The following is a 9,678-nucleotide window of genomic DNA, read 5'->3' as shown; positions in this document are numbered from 1 at the left end:
TACAGAAAAAGGCAGGTTACAACATAAAAATCATAGCAAATTTATTTGATCATAGTTTGAAATGACACGGGAACCTGCAGGCTGAAGAAGACTCAGGAAGTCTGTGTGTACTGTACATTCTTATGTTTAGGTTTGATGAAGCATTGACAGCCACACAGAAATATTATGGGTCAGAAAGAGTCTGGCCTAACAGTAATGGACTAAGAGGGGAATCCAAAGAGTCTATCTATTCATTCTTCTTGGTTGCTCTGTGCAGAGCTCCTTCCTTCCAGATATGGCACAAGACCCTTCCTGGAAAAGAGACCTTGTGATCTACAATCAGAGAATGAGAGAGTGGTTTTCGTTTTTACATCTGGCTTTGGGGAAAAGGTATGTTTTCAATGACCTGCCTTGGCAAAGATGAATTCTAGTCTCTATGATCTGCCTAGAAAAGAATGAGGGATACGAGAAAGGAAGAAGGGAGATGGGAGAAATTTTGATTCTGGGATCTGTACTTTGCAGTCATTTTCTGAGCCCTGACATAGCAAATATTAAGTAAGTTTACAATAATTAGTATCACCTCTCCCTAGTCCACAGAAAATACCCTTCTCAAACTCTAGACCTTATATGACCATACATGTAAGGTCACAACAAGGTAGCACATCTGCCCCAGAGCAGGCTTTAAGGTCACTGTGCATCCTAAACAGAATTGTGCTATGAAACTAACAGAAACCAGCATCTGCCATTTTTCTACACCCAGATCTCAACCCACCCCAAGGAGACAAGTAGGAATGTCAAGAGACAAGGTATTCCCAGCAGACTTTACTATTCCTGGACCCATTTCTGAACCTGAGGGCTCCATGTATTTCCAGCTCCAAAACCATCAGTGTGGCACCCAGTCTTATTTATTATCATTAGTAGTAGTGACAGTTACTGGCTAGTATCTGTGTGGTAACACTTTACATACATGGTGCCTAGTAAGACCTGTAAGGAATCTATTTTACAAATGATAAAAATTAGGATTCAGGGTTTAAAGTATTTGTCAATATAACAGATATTAAGTAGGAAAAAAAATCAGTATTCATAGCTACTCTTTTAGTTTCAAACCAATATATATCACCATTCCACAAACTGTATGGCTTATTTTTAGGATAATTAAAAATAAAAAAACTCTTGATTTGACCTGCATTTTCTAAGCTGATGTTTCTTTCCATCATGGAAAATGGCCTGAATTAGGATAACATCCTCTGGAGTTCAACATTTGTGCTGACTTCTTACTCAGTGTGGTCTCACCAGTAGCACTCACTAGTACTGACCTGAGCCTCCAGAGCCGTGGTTCTCAACCTGTGGGTTGTGACACCCACAGGTGTTGCATATCAAATATTTATATCACAGCTCATAACAGTAGCAAAATTACAGCTACAAAGTAGCAATGAAATAATTTTATGGTTGGAGGAATCAACACAACACAAGGAAATGCATTAAAGGGTCACAGAGTTAAGAAGCTTGAAAACCACTGGTCTAGACACATAAGCAAAGCCGTGGCTCAAATGCTCTGGAACGGTGTGTCTACAGATGTGCATATGTTCTCTCTGTCCTCAGGAATAAAAATATCCAACATTTCAGTTCGATGGTAAATCAGTCTCTCTGACTCAGCACACAAACGTGGTTGGAAACACTTTCATATGCTGGTGAGAACAGGATTCCTATGGTGAGTCCTTTTGCAACACTGTTTTTATCAGACATGACCAGTGGGGTGTGTGTGTGTGTGTGTGTGTGTGTGTGTCTGTCTGTCTGTCTGTCTGTCTGTCTGTCTGTCTCAGGACATGAGTGATACTGGGAGATGAAAGTATAAATGTAGAATCTTGTCAGGTTACCTTTTGGTGCAAATGTATTCCGCACTTTTCACATTCTTTCCCCTTACCAGTCCTTAAAAGCAAATCAGGTCAGAGGGTGTCTTTCAAGTTTGCCATTGTACTCCACTTCTCATTTGTTTGGTTTGGGATGCTTTTTTGCTTGTTTAAGATCTATTTTATTTTAATCATGTGTATGGGGGAGGGGTGTGTGCACATCAATGCAAGTGCCCGTGGAAACCAAAAGAGGGCATCAGAGCCCTCTGCAGCTGAAGATACAGGCAGTGAGCAAACCCTGTATGGGTGCTGAGGTCCTCTGCGAGAGTAGTGTGCACTTTTAACTACGGTGTCATCTCTCTGGCCCCCTGTACTCCCATAGGTACAAAAATAATGCATATTTCTGCAAGTATTTTTGTATCCTTTTTAATATACATTACAAATATTTTAGAACAATGACATTTTGGTTTGTTTAATGTATTTACAAAACAAAAATATATTACAATAAATATGAATGAGATGGTGTATCTGGCCAACAACAAACTGTCACAACCTGGTATTTAAAAGGAACGCAGAACCTATTGGTCTGCCCATGTTAAGAGTTTTGAGATAGACAGGCGTCCAGGATCATAATGCATCTGGGAAAGAGCAGTGGGAAACTCCCAGGTTCAAGGAGGGGTTCTTTCTCATTGCTAATCGCATAACATTTAATGGTATTTAAACCATGAACATTAATGACCTATGCAAACATGATTTAAAGCTAATATAGTTCTATCATCTCAAAATGTATGTGACAGCCACATAATATCCTCTTAATTATTGTCATTATATACTGTAGTTCACACAATATCTACAAATGTGGAATGAGGCAAAAACAAAACAAAACAAAACTACAAAACAGGTCACAGCAACATGTCTCACATTCCAATCTTAAATAGGACAAGCACGCACTGGGTCAGACATCATTGTATAATACGTTAATAAATAACACCTAGGTTGTTATGGTTACTTTGAAGAGTTTATAACTGTATATTTTAAAGAGAACATATTTTTGAGAATTTCACATTATCAGTTAAAGGTAAAATAAATAATAAACTTTTATAATTAAAAAAAAAAGAGAAGAGGTCTATATAGAACCAAAATTATTTCTGACATGCTGCTTTTTCAATTTAGTTGTCACAAGAATATTAAAACAGAAACAAACAAACAAAATGATTGTCTTTGAAAAACAACTTCTGAAAGCTTTTCACAATATTGAATGTGAACCTTTTAAGATTAGCATAGTAATCTTTTTGACCACCTGCTTTGTGAATGTGTATGTGCACATTAGACATATTCATATGCAGATATGGATAGATAACTAGATGCCACAGAAGTGCTCACCAGGAGATCTAACAATGTCCCAACAGTATGAGCTGCTTCACCTGCAAAGTGGGAAGTTCTGAGCACTGGACTAAACTGCAACCAGCTAATGTCAGTCTGGGAAAGTTTCATTCTTGCATAGTTTTCACATGCATCCAACAGCAAACCCAGAGGACATAATCCCGGGGTGGGGGGCGGGGGTCCAGATCAACTGGGTGGGTGGGACTCTGACTCCTCAACTGGCAAGCTATCCAATTGGATCTGAAGGCACACCACAGCTCTGTCCCCAACCAAACCCTTCTAAATCGTACTCAGCGTTATCTTCTCTGTTTTTCCCCTGGCTTGCAGTCACCAGAATGCCAGGTCTATACAAAGTGTGAATAGGCCAAACTGCTTTACAAACTGTCACCCATGAGGAATGTTTTCTTGGCTAAGCAAAAGAAAGAGCACTGAGCCTTGTGGCAACAATTAGAAGGGGATTTCAAATAGGTTTGGAATTAGGGTGGTGGTATCGTTCAAAAATTTGTCTTCAATCAATGGCAAATTTAGAGGGGAAAGGAGCTAGTACCCCAATGTCCTGACCTGGAGTCAAGATTTGGCATCTTAGGGCTCCTGATTTCTTTAGCTATCTTGTGCTTGGGTTTATAGCTCATCCAGGAAAAGATACGGGTAATGCCTAGATTTCTGCATAACCCCCTCCCACCGCTTAGTCACCTCTATAATTGTTAATGCTCTTGACCAAAAGACACACACTGAAGAAGCTAAAGGCTTCAGTAAGTTTCCATTAAAAAATACTTGGTTGGTGATATTCTTGGAGTTTGTGTAAAGCCATTGCTCAAATAACATCTTTAAAAACAAAACAAAACAAAACAAAAAAACCCCACACATACACAATCCCTAAATCAATTCCTTAAAACCATTACATAATTCCATTATCAAAATGTCCACTCATAAATCTTAATCTCCGACAGTGAGACGGATGTCATGCCTTCACGTTGGGTGGCCGAGGTCCTAGTTCCCCAGGCAAAATGCTGAGTCGGCTTCCCAAAGGACAGGCTGGAATGTCATGACTCTGCAAGGTCAGCTCACTAGAGTTCCTCTCGGTGCTATGGACTTCAAGAAACCAAACGTTCACATTCTTTATCATGAGAAGTGAATCCACGAGGAAATGAACAGTTTAGTATTGGAAATACATTACTAGAATTTTTGGTTCATCTGTGAAAATCTCAGAACTGTGGTACACACTAAGCATTATCACAGGACTGCAGCCAGCATAGAAAAGCTCACAACAAATTAATACAAGGGCTTTTGGCCTTGGTTTTCAAATTCAGACCAGGCATCATTTAGCTCCATGAAAATCATCTTTGCGTATTGTTCATAGGGTTGCCCAGTTGCCTAAAGAAAACACAGAACACAATTAGATACCACAGACCAAAATTAAACTAATATTAAATTCACTGAGATCATGAATGGCAATTAAAATGTTCTTTCATTAAGACATCTCTTTTTTATAGCCTATCTACATAGAATTAATTACTGCACACTGTCCTGAAAACTCACAGATGATAACAGAAACCCATCAATAAGGAGAAAGGTGGGAGCTTGTTAGGCAGCAGAAGATGCGTCTCATAGTTAATGATAGAGCTGCATCTGTTTGACTGTATTTCAAAACTCCCCCTTTCCAATCCCTATAAAGTGTAGGTCTTTGAGACTCTTCCCAGTAGGGCAGTTTGCCAATTTCTATGGGCTCTCACTTCTCTTTTGACAAAACAAACAAAAAAAAAAAAAAACAAAAAACAAAAAGTTCATGTATTAATGCTTCCCATTAATTATCCTATTTAGTCATAAGGAGCATGGAGGGATGGACATCAAACATGGATTTCAGACACGTATTCCCAAAGACACTGCAGTCATGACTTCATGTCTCATGTCTGCAACGGTTCAATGAGAGCAGGGTGGTGTACTTCAGTCTGAGGTGCTGCTGCAAACTGTAATGAATTCGGCCAGGAGGGAGCTCGAGTTCTGATCTGTGGAGCTCTTCTGTGCTCTCGTAATTTATTCAAACCGTGAGCATTAATGGCAACACACACTGACATTTTAAACATCTTATTGCTCCTTACCAATATCTTTTTTTTTCCAAATGCACCCTAAAGTGTCTCCTGGGTAGACAAGATTCCGCTCTCCACAGGGGCAATAGCCTTTTCCTTGGAAGTGCTCAGCCTCCGTAGTGAATAAAATGCTTGCCCCACTGTCTGTGAGGGGAAGCTTTGACTGCTTCCTGACAACCTCATGCCTTGTGACTATTTGTTTACCTGATTTAAGTAACCCACAGAGTAAATTTTGTCAAATAAATGTCTTAGTCAATCGGCAATTTGAAAGCATGCCTTTTTATCCTATGCTTGTCAACACTGAAACGGGGGACTGGGGAATTCTACGACAGGGCAGGTCCTACCCACCTTGTCCGGGTGCACCACTAGCACGGCCCTCCTGTACACCTTCTTCACTTGCTCCGGCGTCACCAGGTCCGCCATGCCCACGGGTTTCCACTTGGTCTCCCCGGCCCACAGCACGGTGTGCATTGTGGAAAGCAGAGCTCTGATGTTTCTCTCTTTGCCTTCTATCCACTCCAGGATCTGCAAACAGGGAATGCCAGAAAGGCTAAGACACTCAAATGCTTTCTGCCTACCAGGACTCTGAAGAGCTATACTGTTTATCTATACTGTTGCAAGGAAACTGCACAAGCAGCCCCCGCTAGCTGGAACACATGCCCACCTCACCCCTCGTCCTTCTGGTCTGCCTCACTGTTCAAAAATTGATCACGAACTTCAGAGTTCACCTCTGTGGTTTGAGCTCATTTCTCCCTGCCTTCCCTACAGCTAATTATACACTCCTAACACAAGCTTCATGAGGTCACACCTGGATCTACTTTGCTCCAGCAACTAAATATCCCTTTCATGTAGGCCAAAGTTGTGCTAGGATATAGCACAGTGGTATACTAGGTTTGACTCCCACCACAAAGGGGAAAAAAAATATGGCCTACCCTACTATTAACGTGCCATATACGTCACTCGTTATTGAATATTGGAGCTATTGATGGAAAGGGACTGTTTCTTGGACTGCTTCTTATCACTATATCTCAGGAGCCAACAGACCTAGCACGGAGTAGAGCTCAAAAGGTTTATTAAATAAATTGATCCCTTATATCACTGATTCAAACTAAAAACCTCCATTTAAAGAAGAAAAGCGGGGATTAAATGGAAGCTATGGTGGTTGAAGTGAGAGTGGCTCCCACAGTCTCATCATATATTTGAGTTCTCAGTCCCCAGTTGGTGGAAATGGTTGGGAAGGGTTAGGAATCGTGGCTTTGTTAGAGAAGGTGGGGTGAGTTTTAAGGTCTCTTGAAGGAACCTATGTCATTCCTTCACTACCTCATGCTTGCGGGTCAGATCTAAGCTCTCAGCCACTGCTCCAGAGCTGTATGCCATGCCATAAGGCGTATGCTAGTTTGATCTTTATGTACCTCATCTGTGTCCTCATGCCATTCATCTTCAGAGCCACCCTCTGCCTTCAGGTCAGTCTGCATCCAGCTGTCCACTCTGGGCCTTTCCCATGAAGAGCTTATCTCCTCTACCAGTTTAGGAACTTGGATTCACTGACTGACAAGCTCTTTTTTCTTTTCTTTCCTTTTTCTTCTTTTATTTCAAGATTTATTTGTTTTTTTTTTTTTTTTGTATATGAGTGCCCTATATTCATGTACATCTGCATACCAGAAGAGGGCATCATATTACATTATATATGGTTGTGAGCCACCATGTGGTTGTTGGGAATTGAACTCAGGACCTCAGGACCTCAGGTTAAGAGGACTCTTAACCACTGACATTTCTCCAGGCCCTCTTTTTTCTTTATAAAGTACCAAGCAAACAAACAACCTCATTCTCCCTTTCTAAAACTGATTCTCACATAGATGCTAAAGTAAAAAACAGATGTTTTTATTGTTTTGGGTTTTTGTTGTTTGTTTTAAAAAAAATAGAACTTCTTTACTTAAAAGTGGAAGGAGTCTGTGATAGAGGCCAAGGTCCTCACCATCATTAGCTTTCCTGTCCTCAGAGACCCACTATAATACAGGGATTGCCAGTATGAAGTGCCTTCCATAGTTGATATGGTCTGTGTCCCACCCTAGAGTCAGTGTTGACTTTTAACGCTCACAGTGGTGAATGGCATTATAGGAAGTAAGGACCCTTAAAAGGTGTTACAATTTAAATTCTTTTCCACCAGCTCCTGTTTTGAGCCCCTGTTCACCAGTGGATGGTGTTTGGGGAGATTGTGGAACCTGTATGGGGTTTAGCTAGTAGAAATAGCTCCCTAAGAGTGGAGCTTTGAAGGTTCTACCTGCCCACCATTTGCTTCAGTGCCGCTCTCTGTGTTCCTGTCTGCTTTCAAGTGAACAGCCACGCAGCGTGCTTGCATCATACCTATCACACCAAATTGAAACCTTCTGAGACCATGGGTCAGAATAAATCTTTCCTTCCTCAAGTTGTATCTATCAAGTATTCAGTCCCTAACGACCAACACAAAGGTAATGAGTGGAGAGGTGGTTGAGCACAATGACTTGTCACAAGGCTTTGTCCTATAGGCTGGTCAAGGGGCTCACTCACCTTCAGTTTCTCAGGATCCATTTCCTTAGCCATCTCCTCCTTTCTCATCTCAGCTATTGTTCGAGGCCCCTTTTTGTCTTTGTGTGCATTGAAGCCTTGACTAGAAAGCAGATCTTCAAAGTCAGCGGCCTTTTGTTTCCCTTCTGCAACATAATATTTGGAAACCATCACAACTTTTACTCTTAAACAAAATGTCAAGCTGACACTTGTCAAGCTGTCCAGGAGTACGGGAGTACAGATTTTCTATACATTTGTTCCCTTCAGAGTTGTCGAGTGAGGAACATTAAAGGCTCTGGGTAACCAATGAGGAAAATGGAAGAATAGACAACCTAAGAGGTTTGTCCAGAACTACACAGTGTGTTTATAGCAAGGCCAGGACTGGAGTCTAGATCATTAAAGCCCATTTCATCACCAGTGTAACTTTGCGGATGAAAGTATTCAAGGTTCTACCACGATTACAACTAACTAGCATCAGCAATTAGACAAGAGCCAAGACATGAATCCTTGAACTCCTCCCTGGTATCGCTCTCCAATCTATACCTAGTTGATGGATTCGGTGGATCCTAATGCCCTCCCCCTGAAAGTCTGGTTGCAGACTAAATCTCTCTCTGTGTCTTTTTGAAGAAGTAGATCCTGGAAACAAACTCTGTGTGTCTAAAATCCAGCTTTGACCACAGGGATGCTGCAAGCATCTGTACCTCAGCTTCTTCATCCAGAGGATGAGGGTGATGTTAACAACACAGTGTTGTCATGTGAATGAGCTAAAAGCACGCTTGGTTATCTCAGTGTCCATTTGAAAGCAAAACAGAACAAAACCACAAGTCCACCCAGTTGGCAGTAATCAACTCAAGGTGTTTTGTTTTCCTAGTTGGGGATGGTTTGCCATCTCTGTTCTTAAGAAGCCACATCACATGTGCATACCAAAATTAAGTGCTCCCAGGAGACATTCACCCACTATCTTCTCAAAACAATAATGAATGGGATGCCACATGGCTCAATGTAATTGCCCAGTGAGTGCCCCCCGAGAACCAAAGAATAAACATGACGTCACACATCTCTGGCACATGCATTTCTGTCACAGCAGGGCTGTGAACAAACACTGGTGTCATGCTCAGCTGGGATGACACTGAAAGCCAGAAGTTCTGGTGCCAAGTGGCTGGAATTCACATCCAGGCTCTGTCACAAGTCTCAAAAACCTGAGAGGTAACTTTTTAGATCTACCTCACAGATTATTCATCTATAACAGAGCTTTGGTTTTGAAGATACTATAAAACATGAACATGTCTACGATATGCCTGCATGTAGTATGTGCTCAATCCATGCTAACCACTGAGCAGGAGAATCCCCTTTGTCCATGTTCCTCAAAGAGAATCATCAAGCCAAATGAAAGGCCAAGTGTATCTGACACTATCTGACGAGTTCAATTTTAACACATATTATTTTTACCTTCATGCCAAGAATCTAATCTAGAAGAGACAGCTCAGTGGTTAAAGCATTTGCTGCTGTTACAGAGGAGCTGGGTTCCATTCCCAGCACCTCCATGATGGTTCATAACCAACTATGACTCCAGTTCTAGGGAATCTGAAACCCTTTTCTGACTTCCTTGGTCACCAGGTATGTACATGGTGTGTATACATACACTCAAGCAAATATCCAGATACATTAAGTAAAATAAACCTTTAAAAAATATGGGTTTTTAAAAAGTTTTGCTGGGCAGTGTTAGTCCACACCTTTAATTCCAGCTCTCGGGAGGCAGAGGCAGAGGCAGAGGCAGAGGCAGAGGCAGAGGCAGAGGCAGAGGCAGAGGCAGAGGCAGAGGCAGAGGCAGAGGC

General features: G+C 41.4%; 1 protein-coding gene across 5 annotated transcripts in view; it reads right to left on the bottom strand.

Annotated features, from left to right (window-relative positions):
* Nucleotides 1–2,242: 2,242 nt before the first annotated feature.
* Nucleotides 2,243–9,678, bottom strand: part of Dnajc6 (DnaJ heat shock protein family (Hsp40) member C6) — a 149,196-nt gene continuing 141,760 nt past the window's right edge. For all 5 annotated transcript variants that reach the window (XM_029539741.1, XM_021199900.2, XM_021199899.2 and 2 more), the window contains 3 exons: nt 7,847–7,989; nt 5,648–5,824; nt 2,243–4,586 (listed from right to left, as the gene is read on the bottom strand). In XM_029539741.1, coding sequence (XP_029395601.1) covers nt 4,485–4,586; nt 5,648–5,824; nt 7,847–7,989 — 422 coding nt within the window. In that variant the 3' untranslated portion in view covers nt 2,243–4,484. The remainder of the gene's footprint in view (nt 4,587–5,647; nt 5,825–7,846; nt 7,990–9,678) is intronic.

The sequence above is a fragment of the Mus pahari genome, chromosome 6 (assembly GCF_900095145.1).
Source record: "Mus pahari chromosome 6, PAHARI_EIJ_v1.1, whole genome shotgun sequence".
Taxonomy (NCBI): Eukaryota; Metazoa; Chordata; class Mammalia; order Rodentia; family Muridae; genus Mus; species Mus pahari.
This window is presented reverse-complemented; position numbering and strand designations above follow the sequence as displayed.